Genomic DNA, 22,020 nt, shown 5'->3' on the forward strand with positions numbered 1-22,020 from the left:
AAAGAGCTGGTGCAAACGACTCTCGTTCTTATCTACGGGTAAGTGCTCTAACTCAATTATCCATTCGACATATATGTAAAATAGATAAAGATAACAAGAGTATCGAAATATATATCTCTCAAGCGAGCGTTCCCAAGTGCTTCGACATGCGTCACTTTGTTCATTGTCGAAGCAAGTCGATCGCGTCATAGCGTGATCTTTCGGCGTTCGAGATCCCACACGTGAAACATTGACGTCTTTTCCTTCTTACTTTAAGAACATTATACAATTACGCACGTACGAATGTATAAAATCTGTTTTTTTTTTTTTTTATGACTAAGTGGGAATGTACGATCCGTTCCTTCTTTCTTTCTTTCTCCCATCGCGCGCGTCCTCGCGACGCATCGATCATAGAAATATCGTTATAACGATTTTCTTACAGATACAGAGCAGCGTATTCGCGAGAAGCGCATTTCTCACAAGAGTCCATGTCAACGAGACAATTTCTCTTTTTCTTCTCTCTCTCTCTCTCTCTCTCTCTCTCTCTCTCTCTTTCTCTCAAGAATGTCACGATATTTCATTCATGAATTTTAGTCTCGGTATCACGGACTCAGTTCGATTAAAACGTATCTCTCGCGAGGCTATAATGTAACATCAACGTTCCTTATGGGAATGTTTGCGATTAATCTTTGAATTACAAAAAGTGTATGAGTGTGTGTTACTGTCGCTTCTTTTTTTCTGTCCTATTCATAATGGCTCCAACATTCAGAGGCGATATTTAAGTATCTCTCGGCAATTCACCACGATCGCGAATGTTCGCATTTGGCGCTTAAACGACACGCTTACTTTCGAATGTTGAGCCGCCGAAAGGCATACTGTCATTACGATTATCAACATCGAGTTTAAGTTATGGCACACCTACGAAAATAATTCACTAGATCCGCGGATTCATATAAATTTAAGACAAATGGCAAAAAGACAGATTGATGCATTGCGTTTCCGAATAAATATAAATATAAAATGAATTCGACGATAAAATTTTATTAGAACGGAATCGTCGGTTCTGAATATTTTTTTATGTGCGATGACAGTATACTAATGAATACTTTCTGCGTTTCTGTAAAGATATAAACGACGAAACGTTCTTTAGCTTTTGCATAAAATAAATTACTTTTACTCGCAAAAAAGAATTCTTATTTTGTGTTTCATTATTATGAACTTCATATATATATATATATATATATATATATTAAAATCGTTAAAATTCTATGTACATATCCGCTTTAAGAAATCTTAATATTGTTCGTAATTCTAAATATTTCTTAAATTATTTCGATAATATTTCGATTCCATTTTTATACGTGTTTATGTATGTTACGTGTGCGAAATTCAAAAAGTTTTTCCTTTTATCTTTACCTTAATTTTCTTTCGCATACGCACATTATACCGCTATTTGTCAAAACATTGTGCAATTACATATAACGCTTTTCGTGTTTCTTTTTTTCGTTTTTACTTTATCTTTTTAGACGGAATGAATATACGAATTGTATCATCGTTTAAGTTCGCTCGGCCCTGACACGATAAAAACTATTTAAAAATTCTTTTATGAATCTACATCAATAGAATGCAAAAGTAAATACGCTTGAGAGGCGATTTGTGCATTGGCCAAAAGGAAAACATGCTAGAATTCTGGCATTTTTGATATTGTTGCTACGTGAGAGATATATATATATATATATATATATATATATATATATAATCTATATATATATATAATCTATATATATGTGTGTGTGTGTGTGTGTGTGTGTGTAAATCAATATATATATATACACACACGTATAGATTACATGTATATATATATATATATATATATATATATATATACACACATAAATAGTATTCGACGATAAATTTCGTTTGATATACGTTTTGTGTCTTTCGTAAATGTAGGGTGGACACATCCTGCTTTAAATACTATTAATATAGCCTCTTTAACGAGACTATACTTTGCGTCCAGAATTTTTGTTCTTGACATTGTGGACAAGAAGACACGAAGAAAGAGAAAGATAGAACGAAAGAAAGCAAGTAAAAAAAGCAACATCGATCTTACCTCCGTATTAATTACGTAAAGCTAATTGCTACTATCAAATATCGAGTCATACATCCCTATATAATATCAATATTAATAAATACAACGCTCTGGATACATCCAACATGATACATGCATACTGTTATGACACATGGATTGACTCTTATTACTCTTGCGTTATTATCTGATCCACGCACGCGAATAACCTTAGGACCATCGATCGATCATTCCACAAAGGGAAATCTTGCTTATCACACATTCCGAAAATAAATGAATGCGATTGACTAAATTACTTAAAGGAAATTTTGTTCGATTATCCACATTGCCTAACGTGGAATTTCTATTAGTCGTATTATGAATACGCTAAAGTCAAGTTTAGTATTAATACAAACTATTGAGACCAATCGTTTACGCTTGTATCGCAACCGTCGACGTATAAAAAGAAATCATATCGGATTACTTCATGAGGCAGATGCACTATTGCGAGGCCTCGGCTGGACACGTCACTTCTACCATCATTATCCATAAGAAATATTGTAGTCTTGTCGCACAAACACTGAGAATTATGCATTGCGCGGCTGGATAATGTATCTCGTCACTACACCATTACAACAGCATCCTCACCACAGAATAGGAAAGGATACTGATCGATCATCGTCTGGACTACATCTTCCAGATACGGCCTCATGGCTTCGAATCTGCCGAGATCATTAAACTCGATCGGTAGTAATGTAGGCCACCAGCAAATCGCTAAGTTCTTGCTATCCATACTGTTGAGTTTACAATTCTCTGCAACTCTGTGAAGAGTACAAATTTAAAATATAACAATGGAATAAAAAAAAATGTAATCAGAAAAATTTTTTATACTTTATTTTTATAATTGTAAAAATCATAAATAATTCTTCAAAATCATTACTTACTTTACAAAGTGCTGGAAGATGAATTTAAGAACATCAAAATTTACTGGATTTAATTTGTTGAGCATCAAACGCAGAGCCAGCAGTCTGCCGCTTCGGTCTGCAATCGTTCCAAGTTTTGGAAATTTAATGTTGAGCATTTGATGAAATAATCACGACTATTATCTATGAAATCAAAATACTAACCTTCCATGTTCATGCAAGTAGCCGACATAGGTTTGCTAATACCTCGTGCACCTGATATATAGGCATAATATATTCTTAAAAAAACTTTGCTCTTTATTAATATAAACGTAATAAAAATTTTATTTAACAGCATAATAAATATCTAAAGATTTAAAAAATATATATAAATCAGGATTCTAGAAATTATTTAAATGTCTATTAATTTAAAATTGAATTTACCTGATATATCCTCCAGTTCACTCATACGTTCTTTGTCAATAAGCGGTGGTAGTCTTTTGGAAAAGAAGTCTTTTAGAGCAGTAGCGACAGCATTTACAGGAATATCCAAAGAATGTATGTCGACATTACCGTCTACGTTAGAAAAAACAGAATCATATTATTAATTAAAATTTATATGAAAAATAAACTTATTAGGCATTAAAAAAGAAAATAAATAAAAAATATGATTAAAAATAAAAAAACTTTTTAACGTATAATATACCTTCTTCGAATTTTTGGAAAAGCAATTCCACGTGCGCACGGTTACCAGGTACCCTATATATTCCTTCCGAATCTAATCCTTCATCCTCGATAAATCGTACACACTTCTCAAGGAACAAAGGTATCCGATTCGTTTCACTCTGCGCAAAATCCTCAATCAAGGGTTGCTGCGATTGATTTGAGATCGGTGTGCCTCCCGGGCCTTTATTTTGTTTTATCTTTTCTTGTTTCTTCTTTTCCCTCTCTTTCTCTTTCTCTGCATGCTTCTTAAGTTTCTCTTCTTTTTGCCTTCTTTTCTCCAACTTTTCGTCTTCTTTTGCCTTTTGTTTATCTTTCTTCCTGGTTAATTTGTCACTATCCTTTGACTTATTCAATATACCAAACTAAAGAGTAAGCAAGTTAATTATATGCACATTCAGTCATATATCATTTTGTATCATATGCGCCAAAACTTACACTAGGAGAATTAATTTCACGTGGCGAAGAGACATCTAAACTTGATTCATCATCTGGAATGCCAAATGTATTTTCACCCCTGTGCTTAGCTAAAATAACAACAATTTCATGCAAGTTAACAAAAGCGTAGACACTGCAACTTAATGGAAAACATATTATTTGTATTAAAAAAAAAAAAAAAAAAACTAAGCTGCTAGTTAAGAAGCTTCAATAAAAAGAATATCTGCCAAACACCTAATATTCTTTATACATGCATAAGATCATCATTAAATTATTAAATCAAATTTTAAACTGTATATTATATTAAACAATTGTATAATTAGAAAACTCTCTGCACTAATTATAATTATAAATTATCAGTTATCAATTATAATTATAAATTATCAGCGAAAAATATATTATGTATACATATATAAGTAACAATACAAGTAACAATAAGTATCACAAATTAAAATCCACATTACTTACAGGAGGCGCTGAACATCTCCTGCGTCATATGTTTCATATTAAACGGGTGTTGTAAGTATTGCTGTTGCAGAGAATTTCCGGAAAATCTTTTCCGTAAACTAGCCGCGGCGTATTTATATTGTTTCGATCTGGACCTCGTGTGTTCTGGATCGCTCGATTCAGAACTATCGGGCGTTTCGCTAGATACTAAAAAGACGGAGATTTGGTTGAATATCACAATAGAGTTCAACATAGAAACTTACAATCGTAGATATTTAATAAAAAGAATAAGAAAGGAAAAACCTTTTACCTCTCTCTGCAGGATCAACACGCCAATTTTTGTCATCTTTCATGTTGTAATTCAGGCCAACTATACCGTCCCCGCTACCCATGCTAGCCAATGACGGCACCTTTGGTGTCGCGACCGGAATCGCCGTGCGTTTCTTGCGTATTCGTTTGTGTGACGAAGGTTTCTTATTCCCTTTGCTCAAGGCATCTGTCGCTCTTTGTCTCTCCAAAGAACTCCACTCCGAGTCGGAATCGCTATACGCTATGTGTATTTATGAATACAATTATATATTGTAAATATATCATACATAAATTTAATATAAAAAATAGCTTTAATAAAAAAAAAATCTTACATGGCTGTCCCTTTTCACGTCGATGACGCAATTTAGACTTGTTGTTGCCTATAGAATCTTGTACCAAAGCGTACATGTAATCACCATCATAGGCAGAATACATGTTCGGCACGACGTCTTTCACCTGCGCGTATTCAGAACCGAGATCCACGAGTTCTGGTGTGGCGAGAGGAGCGTGACCCATTGTCAATTTTGAACCGTGTTCATCCTTTTCACCGATTGTCATCTTAGCTATCGCGTCCGTTACATTGGAAAAGTCTTTTAGATTGATTTTTCCGGGCTGTTTTAAAGTTTGACTATTGCCTTTCGGTCGCGGTTTAGGCTGGGAAATATATCGTCGGCCTGTTGTAAAAGCTCTATGCGAGTAACTGTTAGTCACTCCGTCTTGATGCATGAATGTGTCCTTTACCCAACCTATATAAAAAAATAGAATTTACAACTCGACAAATCTGGAAGAATTAAATGTTGACATTGCGCAATAAATTGGTTTTATTTATTACTAACCAGATAGCTTATTCGTGAGTTCTTCGTTTTTCATTAGATCTCTTTCTCTTTCCTCTCGATAGAAATCGACCTGACTGTAAATATCACTGTCGTCGCTCGGTGTAGCTCTGTGATCGGCAAATTGTTCAGTCAAACCGGTGTCACCTAGGTCACCATCGGGCGTCAACTGTTCGTATGACTCGGAGCCGCTTCTAAAAGTTACAGACATACTGCTTCACATTAGACTTTGGGTCACAAAGAAATTCAAGCATTAATGGATCCGTTCGTTCGGTTACTAAATAGTCGCTTTTAAAATAGTTACCCGTCGTCCGGCGTTTGGAGATGATAGCTCTCGTGTCGCGGCGGCGGCATCGGATGCAAAGCCGAATACTCCAGAGTACCTTCCCCGCTATCATTCAAATTCCCTGGTTCCTCCATGTTAAATGCTTGCTCGATTTCTGGTTTCTTTTCCCATACTACTTTGAAGAATGGTGTGTAAAACGCGGCTGTATATAATGAAATGATTCGTTAGGTTTTTAATTTGGCGTCAAATGTCAAAATAAAGAATTGAATTTCTTACTTTTCTGTTGACAACTGGATGCCGATGTCATAAAATGTGCCTCCAATTTGTCCGCAATTGCGTTTCCCTCTGTGATAAGTAGATGACTTAAGTCGTTACTAAAGAATGCAGTTGCACCGCCAGTATCGGTCACAGCCATTATTTGTATCGGCAGATTGGGTATGTTGGTGGAAAAGGCACTGAGAAAAAAAAATATGTATCAAATATTTCTTTTTTTTAGATGTGCGTACAAACGTGAGTGCAAATTATTAATACATACTTTAGAGTCGCGAGAGAGGCTTTCCTCTTTGTGGAGTAGACAAGTATAAAACCATGTACCAATTCGTCTCTGAACGCATTGGCTCCATGAAAACTCGAGATAATAACTTCGACTCGTCGTTTACATTCGCCCAGAAATGTTTCTAAAACTATAGATCTGTCTCCACTGAGAAAGCAACATTGATGATTAAGTAAAGGACCGAGAACGTTTTCGACCGAATAAGGATCTCCACAGAACATACACATTATTATCCTGAAAGTAAACGCCAGATAAAATATATGCAATATTATAAGTCAATGATGAAATGCAAGTGCTTCAATTAACAGTCTACCTAATATCAGGCTCCAAACATTCAATAACGCTTTGGTATATATTTAAAAAACCAGCTCTATGATTTATAGATTGTATAAGTTGCTGCAGAGCGTCCTTTACCAGTGAAGTTGGAAATCTCTTGTGCTTCTCTTGCTCTAGGTCATCTATGCATACATCAATAAAGGGACACTGCAAACTATAAAATCGATATTATTACGCGCCCGACAAATTTCAATTTGTACGATTAATATGATTAATGTACCTGTCAGCGAGATTTTGTCCCTCTTCTCTGAGTTTCATGGCTTCCATTTCGTCAATACTGACTTCTGGTATAAACATTATTACAATGGGCAATCCTTGGAACGGTAATCTATCTTCCTGCTCCAAATTTGATAACAAGGTTTTCTCTAAAGAGGATCGGATGTACTCAAATGAATCTTCATTCGAATAAATACAAAAAGATCCTAAAACAAGAAAAATGTATTTCGTTATATGCAGGTAATGTTTTTACAAAACATAGATTTTTAATCGAGAGAGTATTTACCATGTGGCATGAAATCGGAGGTAGTAAAAGAATTATGTGGTAGTCCGACATCGCCATCTATGATGCGATATCCAAGAGTGTAGAGTTGACAATCTATTTCCACTTCATCATCATCCGTTTGTGCCCTTATTTCGCGAGCAAATTCTTCACTTAACCCGTTACTTCCAAGAATAACTAAATTTAACTGATTGTTCTCCGACGTTAACTGCCACTGACTACTGTGATTCCATGAGGAAGGTCTGTTAGAACGTTTCCAGAGTTGCGTTATGAAATAATTTCACACTAATCCTGCTTGATGAAATAATATGAACTTCTTACCTGTGAGCTTTCGTTCCAAGTATCCTCTCTATAAGCGCATCCATGCAATTTGGATAAGCAGGACAATGTTCTCTTATAGGACAATGCACAAATCCCAAATGTTGAAACAACATTAACTTTCTATCTTGATCTAATCTATCTAACGCTTTATATCTAGAAACAAAAATCATGTTGCATTGATTTTATATATAAAATTGTATAAAATTGTCAATGATATGTATTACCTAAAATCGTCCAATAATGCGTCTGTAATTTCTTTTATATCATCTTGTGTAATAGTTCCAGATGGAGCTATACTTTTAAAGTGGTAAAATAGATCGGCATGTTCCAATAATAATTCCTATAATGGCATCATAAGTGATTGCACACGCATTCTTTACGTAATAATGCAATAATGTAATTATTATACAAAGACCTTACTTGAAAATTATGTTTTGCCTTTTCAATAATTTCCTTTTGATGCTGATCATAAATTTCTTGACAATCATGATGAGAAAGCTCCTCAAAACATTCCCTGCCCATAAATAAAACTCTAACTTCAGATAAATGTTTCCCGGGTGTAACATAGCCAGTTTCTTCCAACAATTGCTTGAATTGTTTCTTCCACCTGATAGAGATTAATTATGATTGGTAAAAGAAAAAAAAATTTTCAAAACAATAATTAAATATGTTGAAAACATAATTTTTATTTATGTGTCTAGTCGTTAATATTAAATATTAATATTTTATTATTAAAGCTTATTATGTTTGCGAGATAAATGTTAATAAGTCATCGTGATATTAATGTATTTTGTGATTGAGGATGTTTTGTTTGACCTTAACTTCATCGAGTAAGAAAATTAACTATATATTAATTAAATATCGACAAATATTGATTGCTGGCCACAAATATCTCGAATCTATTCTATATAATGTATAAGCCCACGCTGTTATAAATGTTAGCACAGTAAACATGATGTAAATGCTATTACTTCTATATTATATTGTAATTAAACAAATATAAAAAAAAAGCGGAAATTACCTTTTCGGAAGTCTGCACAAAGAAACACCACCCAGAATAAAGCAAAGCATTAGTGAATGTTGCATATAAATATTAGAATATTTCCAGAATATCAAATGAAGTGATGTGAGAAATTTACTACTCTCTAATAGACTAATATCTAGTTCTAATAAAGAATATATGATAATATAGAAACTCATCTCTTGCAATATTTATTTGTTAAAACAATTATATATAATGTATTGGGATAACTCTCTCTGTATTGGGATAACTTACTCTAGCCGCCGTTGTTCTTGTTGTAAGGCATTTATATGATTTTTAAACACGGTCTCCGCTTCAGGAGTCTCCAACACGTCATATGGAATTTTCGTGCCATTATTTTCTCCAAAATCACAATCGATCCATGGTATATCTTCAGGACATTCGTAGAAGTACTGATCAAAATCGGGATGAGTCTTTATATATTGTTGCACCGCCGACCATTCTCTGAAAGGTGGTATCAATGTGCTGTACATCGACTTGTAAGAAACATTCGCACGAAAAAAAAGGAATATAATTATTCACATGAAACTTACTCATTAATTAAATTCGATATATCTGGACAAATCTCGTGAAGTATATCTGGCAACATGTCCAGGTAATCCTGTATCTTCTTCGCTATCTGTTCGTCTTTCAATTTCTTGATGTGCCTTCTAAATAACCGTTGCGTCGCTTCGATACCAAACAGCTCTACAAAGGTGGAGAATTCTTTGAGTTGCGCGAGTTTCTTCGATGCTTGCGACCATAAGGCGCGATAATCGGTCACATGTATTCGGATCAATCTCTGCAACGACTCTGTCGACGCGTCCAAGAGCTCCTTCCTGGCTCTAGCTGCCTCGGCAAATGGCACTACTTTGCTACGCATTTTCGTCTTGTCAATCAACTGCGCCAGGATCATGAATGCCAGATCTACGTTGATGTTCTCGTGCGCCGAGGTCTCGACGATTAAAATCGAGCTTTTGTACTCTTTGCGCATTATAAGTTTCTCGGCCTCTTTGACAAATTGCTCATTTGCATCATCGTTTTTGGTTGTAACCAGTACTATCGGCTTCTTCGTTTTCATCAAATTGTTCAGGATATTCGCCACAATCTCAACTTGCTTCTCAATCGCCCTGTTTGGCACGAGGCTCACATCAAACACACACAAAAATCCATCGATATTCAATTTGCCATCAGGTAGAACCTTCTGCTCGTATTCTTTCTCTATACCCAATTGGTTCTTACAGATATACATGAGCTTTTCTGCGCTTGTGATCTTCGTGGCCGCGCATCTCTTCGCATATGGCTCCATTTTGCCACCTTTAAATGGTTGAAATGACGCGTCATCAATAAATTCCGTATGTTCTATAACTTGAAACTGAAACTCTGTCCCATCCTCTCCTATTTTCGTCACCTCGCCCCAGTATAGAAAATGATCGTTGTTCACCACACGTCCACTGAAGTCAGACTGTAATAAAACGTTCGATGATCATTAAAACATACGATTGATCGATAACGTAAATGAGCTGCTATATACCTGTGACAACACCGAAATATGCTCCACATTATAATCATCGCTCATGGAGCGCATGAAGCGATTGCACAGGCATGACTTGCCAACACCGACCTGTCCCTTGTCCTTCTCGGTGCCAGAAAGTCCAACCACCGCGATATTAATATTCTTTGCATTGTCACTTTTCCTCGCCATGTTTAGCACGTTATCACTCGCAGCAAGTGTTAAAATAAATTTTTTTACTTTCTCTCTCTCTCTCTCTCTCTCTCTCTCTTTAGACAATGTTGCTCAAGACATAATGAAACACCACTGAAAAGATTTGCTATCAATACAAATTTATCCTTACACTCTTGGTCATGTTCTACTCTTCGAATCTAGAACTTTGCATAGAAAATTGGTTCAATCTCCCTTTGGTAACATCTCTAAATGATATTGGATCACAATTTGCTTGCTTGCATCGATGAAATCTCAGATTTTATGTACAAACATCTATGGTATGATTCTGACTTCAAATTTCCCATCCATATGATTATCTCTATTTTAGCGTGAAGTTCTTACGGTAAAGATGTGATTAAAAGTACATCGTTAAATATAAATAACACAGAGCTTGAGAACCCTTAAACACTATCTATCATTAAGCATAGCGTTTATAGTTTAGCACAGCTGTGAGCAATGGTTCTTTGAAATGGCACTGTGTATCTGAAAAAAGAGAATCACAACAAACAAAATGATTTTAGTCTTTTCCTCACCAGTCGTCTTTCGTGATCTATGTAATAGCTAGTATCATTATCTTTAATATACCATCCGTGATTTACGGTTTTACATCGCGTGTTCCTTAAATACAATTATGAGTCATAGATAACATATATAAAAGAGCTACTCACAATAGCTCTGCCTCGTGTTAATTGCATCAATGCGCATCAACAAAGGGCAGAACTGTAAGGGAGCCAGACATCTACGAAACATCGATTCTCTCCGAATCGATAACAACAAATAATTCCGCGATCGGCGGGATCTCGCCGTGATTTTCACTTTGATAGTTCACGAAATATTCTTCGGTATACTCTCAGAAAATCCGCACTTCTTTCAGATCGCGTGTCGGTCAATGTCAGAGAAGTAGAATCTACCCCGCTCGTTCGTATCTGCGGAATCGTCACCGCGTGCCGCGTTAGCCGGCTCTCGTTCTAGCTGTACCCTCCTACACTTACGCAGTTTCGGAAATGGAAGTGGATGTGCAGGCACACGTCCGGAGGGAGACGAGCGAGGTGTAGAAAGTGCAATTAAAGCGAACGGATCTAATAGACTCGCTTGTCCCAGCTGTAACTACACGTTACACTTTCTGCATTCTGAAATGGGATAAGTATATTCTTGTTCTCCGTAATCGTCTTTCCATCGGAAAGCGGAGATGGCGGAGGAGGAGAGGGCAAAAACTGATGGAAAGTGCAATCGAGGAAGACGTCTCTCCGATGCGAAAGCGTGCGAAAGTCGGCGAAATCCGAAGAGACCGCGCGTCGTCAGGTTCCTTTTAATCGCATTACACGGTACTTTTTTTTTCTTTCTCTTTGACGTGCTCCACGTGAAACGGACGAACCGGATTCAGAGGGAGGAAGAGAGGAGAGGAGGGGAAGAGAAAGAGACAGAGCGCGGAAAATGCGGCAAGAGGATTCACGTCTGTTTCGGGGTTTCATCGTGCCCGTCTGCATGCGACTACTACATGTCCTAACTTTAAGGGAGCGAGGGAGAGACGAGAGCCGAACGCGTATAGGGGGGGGGGGATGCGAATGAAAGGGGGTGCGAAGGGACTCTTCATCGGCGCGGTTCTCGTTGCTTCACAACGTGTCCCAGTGACAGCCACGGGTGTCAGATCGATATCCATCGATGACGATGACGATGACGGTGCTGGGCGACCATCTCTCGAGGACGTCGTTCGGCAGAGGAAAAAAAATGAGGGAGTAGAAGAGCCGGAAACGTCCGAGGTCACCGCCGTCATCATCATCATCATCATCATCATCATCATTATTATTATTATTGTCGTCGTTGTCGTCGTCGCGATTCGCAGTGGAGTAAAACGCGATAGGAGTGAAGACGCGACGGACTACCTGAGTAATGAGGGGGAAGCGCACAGGAGCTGTCTCTTCGGGGAGACGCTGACTCGATCCGCCGTCACCGGAATCCGGCGGTGTCGGCGCGGCTTTCTCGTGGTAGTAGTGGTGGTGATGATGAGGATGGTAGTGGTGATGGTGGTGATGATGGTGGTGGTGATCGTCGTCGCCGCCACCGTCGCCGTCGCCGTCGTCGTCGTCGTCGTTGTCGTTGTCGCCGGAAACCAGGGACACCCCGTTCTTCGGCGAGCGCGCACCCGTTGTCCGCGTGTCCTCCGCTCCACTCCGTTCGACTCGGCGCGGCGCGGCACGGCACGGCGTTTGACGTTGCGACGCGACGTGACGTGACGTGACGTTAACACACTTACGCTACGCTGACGCGACTCGCGGCAACGCGAAAAACGGCGCTAACTCTCTCGTAGGCACGCAACGCGCGGCACCGCGACGCATCGACGCGACGCGACACGCGACGGCTGGCTGGCTTGCGGGCACGTCTTGTCTCCCGAGAGCGGCGCGAGATCGCAGGTGTTTAAATAACTTTCACGTCAAACACCGAGTGTCGCCCCGTAGAGGAGCCATCTTGCTGGGTGGGCACGCATCGGCGAGCGCCGATGTTTTCCGCCTGGGTAGTAAGGTCGCGCCGCTACGCGGTCAAGCCCGGACGTTTTTCAAGGGAACATCGCTACTTTTCCTCCCCCGAGGGGAGGGAGACTAACACCTCTCTCGCTAGAGGAATAAAGGAACGAGATCACACCTGATTGCGGATGAATAATTAATAGATCGCAATACAATTGATAATAATTTCGTATAGTTTCTGTTAGTAGATTTCTATAAATATACAAATGATAATAATAATTCTCTGTGTGTTCTTCCTCCTGTGTATTTTATAATCTTATTAAATTTGAAAAGCAACAGATTCTTGTTGAAGGGTGTTCGGCGAGCAATTTTAAATCAATCAATGTCTTTTTTTATCAACGTAATTCAACTTTAATTTCGATTTGACATCTCTTTTATTCTAAAATTAAAAAGAGAAAGGAGAAATAAGAAAAGATAAAGATTAAAAAGAGATAAGGAGAAAATTAAAAATTATCTATATTGGTAGAAATAGATGTAAATTTAATTTGAAATTTGATCGAAAAATCATCGCAGCGAATGTTCGATGAGAGCAAGTAGACGGGGCACCGCGGACGTGGCTACGAGTTTGAGCCGCGCGCACGCTCGGGCTGCCGTCTGGCGGCGACATCCCGTCCCGCGGACGTGCATTCGAAAAATGGCTGACAGCGGGGATGGTGTGAACAGCACGTCGTCCGGGAAAGAGACGAGAAACACGCTTGTCGATGGTCCGGTCACCGATCCAGCATCCAACATGAAGGTAAATCGAGCCGTGTGTCAATCTAACCTAAAATCTCGAGTCGCGCTGCGCTCGCCGGACGACCTTCGCGTCAATCTGACAAATGTATGTCACGATTGTCGTATTTGCCGCCGTTCTCACAGCGGAGTCGATCGGTGAACGAGGCCCGAACGCGTTTAATATCGTCGTCGACGATACTTGACCGTATCGAGCCTCGCTCGTCCCGAAGAAATGCAGAATTTCGACATTTGACTTTTCTTCTCTCTTATTTACATTGGTTTCCTCCTCTTTTCTTTTCTCTGTCTATTTCTTTCTCCTACTGTTTCTCTCTCTCTTTCTCCCTACCTCTGTCTATCTCTGTCAGTCTCTTTATCAACTGTTCACCTGTATTTCTTTTGTCACTCTCTCGTCCTTTCAAGTCTTGTGACCACATGTGGCTGTTACGTAACTGGACACATGGTATTAATTGACATGCCGCTCATTGATGAATGGGCGTTGGTTATGAGCTACCTATTTGGCTAGTCGGGATAATAGGATTCCAGTTTGCAGCTGACTATCAAAATATTCTCCTTATCTTATTTTTCCTTTCCTCTCTTGTTATTTATTTACTAGGTAAATTATTGAATTGAAGAAACAAGTAAACCAAGGCACTGCTTATTTTACCAGGAACAAATAAACAAAGATCTGACAAAAGTTTGCTTAATCTGCAAGATGAACACACGAGATTAAAACTCTTCAATATTCAAATTCAATGCACAAAACTAACACTTTATGTCCTCCTCTATGCAAATGTCTAATGATTGTTCCAGGCATACATAACAAGTCATTTCTTTCTCCACCTAATTAAAATAACAATATAGCAAGGGAGACAACTTTTGGAAAGAAGTGAATGCATGCGGTTGCGCATAGTGCCCATGACTTGGCATTTACAGTGCTTAATATTATTTTACGTATAGAGCATTTTATTCACACAGTAGTCCGTAGGTTCGGTACCAATCACTCATGCATTGCTCGTAAACCTAGAAACACCATTTAGGCGTGGCACTATTCAGCACCACGTGAATTATATCGAGTGCAAACAGAATAATTAAGAAGCAATTATCGGGGATAGCGTACACGTTGCATAAAGGTAGCTTTTAATTATTTAAACTGGATTCCAGCCGACAAAATTATAAACGGAAAAACGAACGAAGTATTTCAATTAATCTATAGAACAATTTGGAGTATCCATTTAATAACAATCACTGTAATCACACGCTGATCTGTGACGTGACATCGCGTTTGCTCGATGTGAAAATTATATGCGTGAAACGAAAACGAAACGCGAGGAATCGAGCCGCTCAGATGTAAAATTTCTAATTCGTTTTGCGCAAGTATGAAACCTTTGGGACCAAACTACGGACTGTATTGCGGATACTTTGATGCATTTGAATCATGAAATGGTGGTTATTGTGATTTCAGAGCCTAGAGGCATCAAATAATGCCTTTCACGGCGCGAGAACAAAATTAGTAAGTAAGAGTCTATATGTGTATAAAACACAGAGTAAATTTGTACCTCTCCTCTGCCGCCCTCAAATGCTGTAGAACGTTCCTCGCTACCTTCCTTGCAGGGCTGCCCTACTACTTTCCCGCCATGTAAATGTCGTGTGTGCTGATCAGATTATCATTCTCGCTTGTCGATAAGATAACACAGACTAATGGGACGATTATATACGCATTATTAAGAGTAACTAGAGCACCTTACGTTCTATCGAGTGATTTCGTATTCTCCAGGAGAGAGTAGCCCTACTTGAGACACGCGTTCAAGTTCCATCACACAGCAACGCGAGCTGATGAAGAGATGTACATGTCTCTTTCAACAGATAAATCGTCTGAATTGATCTGTGTACATTCAGCACAACAAACTAGCTTTCATGCGCACTCTTTCAGTTTGTAATTTTCGCTCAGTGCATCTCGCAGCCCCGTAGAAAAGAAAATCCGTCTGTGGTTTTCCATTCCTTAAACCTGAACTGTGCCTTTCGATTTTTTAGGATTCCAAATCCGGAGCGTTGAAGAAGTCCAGCCGATATCGGAGCCGCTCCCTGTCAGCCAGCAGCACCGACAGCTACAGCTCTGGTACGGACGCATCTACGACTGTGACACGCTCAGCGTAAAAGATTAGAGTAGTAGACTTCTGTGTGTTCTGCTTGTCAAAAGAAGAAATATATATCTCTCGTAGCTCACTTCTTTATTAACATTATTCTATCTATCACTCTTTCAGTCTGTATTTTTATTGCAAGTACGTTAAAACGTTCAAGGGTACTTACCGCGGGTATCGCTCGTGGTTTTTATTGCCGTGATTGTTTAGAGTTAGATCGTGCTAATAACACAAAGATTTAGCAATCGCATTAGTCGTCCCGTTAGGATAACCTGCATCTGCACTTCGATGTGGTACTAATAATCCACGTTTTTCGGCACCCGGCGCTACCTTAGCCTCTTATACAGGGAGTTCGTCCGACGAGGATGACGTCTCGCCGCGTGAGAAGATCCAGAAGACGGAGAAGGGCTTCACGGATTTCTGCGTGCGTAACATCAATCAGAACGCCTTCGGCCGTAGGGAGATTGAGATCGCCGAGCAAGAGATGCCGGGGATCATGGCATTACGAAAACGTGCAGCAGATGACAAGGTAACATCTTCTGCATCTCTTCCCCATCTCCCTTTCTCTCCGATAACGGCGAGATCGTTATCGCAGTCTGTTTGACGTCCGGCTACTTAAGGAAATAAAAATTCAGTTTTTAGATAAATTCTCGTTTGATCGCGAGAGAAAGATCTGACTAATATCTTTGCATAGCCGTTGAAAAACGCCAAGATCGTGGGATGCACTCATATCAACGCGCAGACCGCCGTTCTGATTGAGACGCTGGTGGAATTGGGCGCCCAAGTGCGATGGGCGGCGTGCAACATTTACTCTACGCAGAATGAGGTAGCCGCGGCGTTGGCGTATGCTGGATACCCAGTATTCGCATGGCGTGGTGAGACCGAGGAGGATTTCTGGTGGTGTATCGACAAGTGTGTGGCGGCCGAGAATTGGCAACCTAACATGATATTGGATGACGGCGGTGATGCCACTCACTTGATGCTCAAGAAATACAACGCCATGTTCAAAATGATTCAAGGTTTATCTTTGTCTGGTGCAACAATACAATCTTATAGCTCGCTTTAGAGGATTCATAATCTAATTAATAATAATAAGCAAAGTAGATACATTCTTTTAATAATAAGTAATTTTCTTAATGGTTTGATTTATGGGCAAATAAAAAATAATGAAAATATGTTCTTTTAGGAATTGTCGAAGAGAGCGTGACAGGTGTACATAGATTATATCAGTTATCAAAGGCGGGTAAATTGTCCGTTCCCGCGATGAATGTGAATGACAGTGTGACAAAGACAAAATTTGATAATCTCTACAGCTGCCGCGAGAGCATCATCGATAGGTGAGTTATGTAAAACATATCTTCGAGAAGAGGAAACGGAAATGTCCTTCTTTTGAATAAGCGACGCTCGTTAGTTCTTAGAACTTATTATTGATTGTATTGCTTATAGTTTAAAAAGATCCACCGACATTATGTTCGGAGGGAAGCAAGTTGTGATATGCGGTTATGGAGAGGTCGGGAAGGGATGCTGTCAAGCCCTCAAGGGCTTAGGTTGCATCGTGTATATTACCGAGATCGATCCCATATGCGCGCTGCAGGCCAGGTAAGATGCGCTCGCACGAGCGACAACTTTTGCCAGACAGACATCGCTCGCCAAACCAGATAGAAAATCCTATACATATATATTGTCGTATTACAGCATGGACGGCTTCAGAGTGATGAAGCTCAATGAAGTCATTCGAAATGTAGACATTGTTATTACAGCGACGGGCAATAAAAATGTGGTCACGCGCGAGCACATGGACAAAATGAAGAACGGATGTGTCGTATGCAACATGGGTCATAGCAACACGGAAATAGACGTCGTATGTCCCACTTTATCTTCTTTACCTGACGCGTGATTGCGCGACGGGCGGTTATAGTGATCCGAATTCTCGAGCGATTGATTTGATATGATATCCGCTTGGAAGAAGGATTAAATCCGAGGATTAAATCCCCTTAAATATTGTTCTTAACAGAACAGTTTACGTACGCCCGATTTGACTTGGGAGAAAGTGAGATCGCAAGTGGATCATGTTATTTGGCCGGACGGTAAGCGCATTGTTCTACTGGCGGAGGGTCGTTTGGTGAACCTGTCATGCTCGAGTATTCCATCCTTCGTCGTGTCGATTACCGCCGCTACGCAAGCGTTGGCCCTCATCGAGCTATTTAACGCGCCACCGGGGCGCTACAAGAGCGACGTTTATTTGTTGCCGAAAAAAATGGGTACATACCGTGAGATATTGAAGTTGACACAACAATTTTTCTTCATATTGTATCTCTTAAGAAAAATGGAAAACAAAGGTTTATTATCTAAAATAATTTCTATTGATTAAAATAATTATAAAATAATTATCTTTGATTTTAATATAATTTTTTGTCTATTTAGAAAACCTTTTTAAAATTCTTAAATCGATACTTTGAAAAGATGTTGAGTTTTTTTATATTTAATCTAATCTTTTTTACTTTAATTCTATTTTGTCTCCATTGATTTGTCAAATATAATTAAAATGATAACTACTAAATCATAACATCGATTCGTAGATGAATACGTCGCATCACTGCATTTACCTACTTTCGACGCGCATTTGACGGAATTAACGGACGAGCAGGCAAAGTACATGGGCCTCAACAAGGCGGGTCCGTTCAAGCCTAACTACTACCGGTTAGTAAGCTGCAGGTTTTGGCATGAATGCGATTGATCGATCATGTGTGTTTGTCTATCCGTGTTACCTACCTACTGTGGATCTGTTTCAGCTACTAAAAAACCAATGGACGAGTAATGTGGCATTGACTAGCACATGCGACACTCACTCAGCATTACACACCTTGACAAGTATTAAAAAAAAAAAAAAAACCAGCCACCCTTCCTTGACTTTGTGCCGAAGTTGGCTTTCTTTTTATCCCACTGACGTCTCTTCCGTAAAATCGATAAGAGATTTTTATTTATGGTTCAACCTTCGTAGAGAAAGACCCGCGCGACATGAGATTTCGCTATGTTATCGTGCTAATCATCCGCAAGGAATGTGTTAATAATGTCATAGTGAACTGATCCAACAGTTACCCAATAATCAATATTAGAAACAGCTGCCAGGGCTGGGCAAAATATATTCGAGAAAATCTAAGTTACTTTGAACATATCAAGGATGTTTCTTTTTTCTAATATTACATATTTCTTGTCTAGCCTTGGAATTTATACAACTAAATTTACTGTCCAATTAACTCTTGTAACAGTTTCCTTTTGGAAAATGCGCGAGTGTAGAACTTGCATTTGTCAAGCTAAACAAAGAGAGAAAAAAAAGGATTTCTCTCTGAAAAGTTGCCAGATTGTGCACGCCAGTAAATCCACGCACGAACAACCGTCAGTTGAATACTGTTGTAGATATAAATATGAATCATGTATAGTTTGCAAGCCGAAGCGGTAACTGAAATTGTATCTGTCCATTAGATACTATCCGCAGTAAGTTAGAGCATTATAGTTTGTAAATTATATACAACGTTTTAATATAGAATATCGAGGAAAACGCGTATACTTGTGTATGCATGTAACGTGCTGGTGCAGGATGTAAAAAAAAACGAGAGCATTAAAAAGAAATAAAAAAATAATGAACGTATTTTTTGGTTGACTCAATTTTTTTTTAAAAATAAACGAAAATTTTTCACGATTATGCGCTCTTAATTCATTCTTTTAACACCCTGTACGCGCGTTACACACAGATTGCGTTCGTGTACGCGTCTGTTGATTTCCTAGCGTGCCGATAATACACGTTAGTCAATGATATTGTTGTGTCCTTATAGTAACGAAAATTGTACGCGTGGCAAATTGCTCGCCATGAACGATGCGTCATCCGCGACTATTTATACACCACCCATTTGCGGGAATTTGTTGCGTTTTGCAGACGACTAATCGAAAACTCGTGTACATAATTATTTAAGGAGGAGAAGACCGACACACGAAATAAGGTGATAAGCTATCGTGGATTGCAGTCTGTTAATCTCTGGTTATCATTGTTACCCTTGTGCATTGGCACGAGGAATAATTTGCGTATCCATACGTTTAGGAAAAATAAACGCCTACTACATTTAGAGAATCGATCGTGCAGATTGTTCTTCCTTAGAACCATCCTCACCTCTCGATAGTGACTGCGAATTGAAATCGATTTACATGAATCGGTAAAATTGATCGATTGAATTATCGACAATATTAAAGACAAAAGTATATATATATGTTGAATTTTATATTTCTTTTTTTGCTGAAAAAAGATCCGTCTCGATTTTAATCTCGATTTCAATTCGTTCCGAAAAAAATTTTTGATAATTTAATCTCGAGGCGGACTGATATTGCCGGAAGAATGATCGAGATGAATTTGTTACGATTCTCGCGAATAAATGTTTGGCATAAATATCACGTGTGAAATGATCTCCGAACGATATGTCCATTCAGGGTCTACGTAACGAGGCACAAAATGAATCGAGAAGCGAATTGCGTGGCAAAAACGAACGACGTGAACGGGAATAAGTTTAGGACAGGGAAAATCAATAATGGCGATGTTCCTACTATATCGAGGCCAGAGCCTTCATTAAATAAACATGAGTAACATATATGTAATTAGAATTTATAAAATGACCGAGCGACGTCTCCACTTTGAACACGACAGAGAAACATTTAGTCTTCGTTACTTCAGGGAATCTCGGTGATATAAAACTTATATTGATGGCTTGAAAATTACGCTATGTCATCCGGCAAAAAAGGGAAATGCTATATATGCATAAATTATACAATTATATTGTATCGAATTGCGCCTTGAGCTATCTGTATTTATGTAATTATGAAATTTATCCCTCTTTTCAAGGCAATTAGGAAAATGTTTAAATCGGAAAAATGAGATAACTTTTCGATATAAAAATGTTCGGACTTGAGAGAATACATTTCGACAGTAAATAACGACAAGTCCAATCTTGCGTCCTTGATAAATAAAGACAATACTTGGCAGAGTATTCGTGTAACTCAGCTCTTTCAGTCGAGAAGAGCAGCGTCAACTAGTTTCTGGTTCCAAGAAACTAACTATGCTTGACACATGATGATGTATCGGTTAATAAACTAATTAGATCAAAACGATTAATCATACATTCTACGAAAAAATGTTATTAGCTTAATAAGCGGGACAAATATTTATGTGAATATATAATCGAGGATTAAATATAATCATTTATGCGACACGAGCTAATCTTAGCATATCTTAGCTTATTTATCGAAGCATAGAGCTGACACGAACGCACTGCCATCCGTATAATTGCACGTAATTGTATACAGAGGATACGTAATGTTCGTTTTTAATTTATCGCGATTAGGTATCGATAGATATAAACGCAAATAAGAAAGCGAGATAATTGCGTCCGCGATATCCCGAGGTCGACATATATGTCGAAGCAACAGCGGTTCTTTTCGTTCTGTAGAGATTCTGCACACACTTTGTGAGAATCCTAAAATGGAAATAAAAGATGCATCGTGTTAACAGAGTATGATTTTTTTTGAAAAAAGCTCTCTCCTTCTTAAAGAAATATATTCTTGATCCACATACAAATTGTCGATGTCTTCTCACGCAGGAAGATATGGTTCCGAAGGAAATGCAGACATCACGCTCGACATAAATGTTTTTTATATATATATATATATATATATATATATATTTCAGCTTAATGATTACAAATTAATGGCTTTTCTCTCCGGCGTATATCGAAAACATCGTTGTTAGTTTACAGAAAGGTTTCTTTCTCGCGTACGGCGCGATCCACATGTGAGTATTGAAAAAGTAAAGTAAATTAGCTTTGGGCTCTCTTCTCTCTCTACGAATGAATGACGAAATGGCAAGGCTCGACGGCATGGCATTTACGCATAATGGCATCACAATAGTATAACAGTAGAGCGTATTTATACAAATGCGGCAGAGGCGAGAGATTTGCGCACGACATAAATAATAAAAAACCAAATGAAAATGAGAGAGAGAAAGAGAGAGGAGAAAAGCGTTAAAAATATATTTTACAATGTTCTGTACAAAATCTTTCTTCAAAGTAATAAAAATTCGATCGACGTACGTAATCAACAGTGCTATTAATTGTGACGAAATGGTATATCGATTGTGTATGTGTTCTCTAATGATACAATGTGT

The 22,020-nt window shown here is 38.6% G+C and overlaps 2 protein-coding genes across 13 annotated transcripts; one reads left to right on the forward strand and one right to left on the reverse strand.

The window, feature by feature from the left end:
* Positions 1 to 509: 509 nt before the first annotated feature.
* On the reverse strand, positions 510 to 12,938 carry RhoGAPp190 (Rho GTPase-activating protein 190). 9 transcript variants are annotated; one of them, XM_089079677.1, is made up of 25 exons: positions 12,325 to 12,938; positions 11,110 to 11,367; positions 10,250 to 10,924; positions 9,270 to 10,180; positions 8,971 to 9,180; positions 8,716 to 8,727; positions 8,115 to 8,301; positions 7,919 to 8,034; positions 7,695 to 7,847; positions 7,377 to 7,615; positions 7,095 to 7,296; positions 6,852 to 7,028; positions 6,521 to 6,772; positions 6,262 to 6,440; positions 6,004 to 6,187; positions 5,703 to 5,911; positions 5,199 to 5,612; positions 4,868 to 5,107; positions 4,579 to 4,764; positions 4,111 to 4,199; positions 3,656 to 4,037; positions 3,394 to 3,525; positions 3,175 to 3,225; positions 2,992 to 3,088; positions 510 to 2,868 (listed from the first exon to the last, which is right to left on the reverse strand). In XM_089079677.1, exons 3-25 carry the CDS (start codon positions 10,418 to 10,420, stop codon positions 2,670 to 2,672), a joined length of 4,992 nt encoding a protein of 1,663 aa, XP_088935803.1. In that variant the 5' UTR covers positions 10,421 to 10,924; positions 11,110 to 11,367; positions 12,325 to 12,938; the 3' UTR covers positions 510 to 2,669. The 9 variants fall into 9 exon arrangements, with proteins under 9 accessions (XP_088935803.1, XP_088935801.1, XP_088935800.1 ...); XM_089079675.1 differs by having other exon boundaries at positions 11,110 to 11,548; XM_089079674.1 differs by having other exon boundaries at positions 11,110 to 11,571.
* A 602-nt stretch (positions 12,939 to 13,540) lies between these two features.
* LOC105427883 (adenosylhomocysteinase-like 1) lies at positions 13,541 to 19,941 on the forward strand. 4 transcript variants are annotated; one of them, XM_011639863.3, is made up of 11 exons: positions 13,543 to 13,699; positions 15,140 to 15,187; positions 15,709 to 15,793; positions 16,163 to 16,344; positions 16,510 to 16,834; positions 17,002 to 17,152; positions 17,262 to 17,414; positions 17,511 to 17,676; positions 17,830 to 18,076; positions 18,395 to 18,515; positions 18,608 to 19,941. In XM_011639863.3, exons 1-11 carry the CDS (start codon positions 13,598 to 13,600, stop codon positions 18,612 to 18,614), a joined length of 1,587 nt encoding a protein of 528 aa, XP_011638165.2. In that variant the 5' UTR covers positions 13,543 to 13,597; the 3' UTR covers positions 18,615 to 19,941. The 4 variants fall into 4 exon arrangements, with proteins under 4 accessions (XP_011638166.2, XP_088935810.1, XP_011638165.2 ...); XM_011639862.3 differs by having other exon boundaries at positions 13,544 to 13,699; positions 16,151 to 16,344; XM_011639864.3 differs by lacking the exon at positions 15,140 to 15,187 and having other exon boundaries at positions 13,541 to 13,699; positions 16,151 to 16,344.
* The last annotated feature ends 2,079 nt before the right edge of the window (positions 19,942 to 22,020 follow it).

The sequence above is a fragment of the Pogonomyrmex barbatus genome, unplaced genomic scaffold (assembly GCF_055798465.1).
Source record: "Pogonomyrmex barbatus isolate J1 unplaced genomic scaffold, ASM5579846v1 scaffold3, whole genome shotgun sequence".
In the NCBI taxonomy this organism is placed as follows: Eukaryota; Metazoa; Arthropoda; class Insecta; order Hymenoptera; family Formicidae; genus Pogonomyrmex; species Pogonomyrmex barbatus.

Excerpts from the sequence above, each read along its gene's own strand:
- RhoGAPp190 (XM_089079676.1), bottom strand. The coding sequence starts at position 10,420 with ATGGCGAGGAAAAGTGACAATGCAAAGAATATTAATATCGCGGTGGTT. Across the intron at positions 7,297-7,376 it reads CTCCGATTTCATGCCACATG|GATCTTTTTGTATTTATTCG; the intron begins GTAAATACTCTC and ends TTCTTGTTTTAG. Across the intron at positions 4,765-4,867 it reads TGTTGATCCTGCAGAGAGAG|TATCTAGCGAAACGCCCGAT; the intron begins GTAAAAGGTTTT and ends CCGTCTTTTTAG.
- LOC105427883 (XM_011639862.3), top strand. The coding sequence starts at position 13,598 with ATGGCTGACAGCGGGGATGGTGTGAACAGCACGTCGTCCGGGAAAGAG. Across the intron at positions 15,794-16,150 it reads CACCGACAGCTACAGCTCTG|CCTCTTATACAGGGAGTTCG; the intron begins GTACGGACGCAT and ends GCGCTACCTTAG. Across the intron at positions 16,835-17,001 it reads CATGTTCAAAATGATTCAAG|GAATTGTCGAAGAGAGCGTG; the intron begins GTTTATCTTTGT and ends ATGTTCTTTTAG.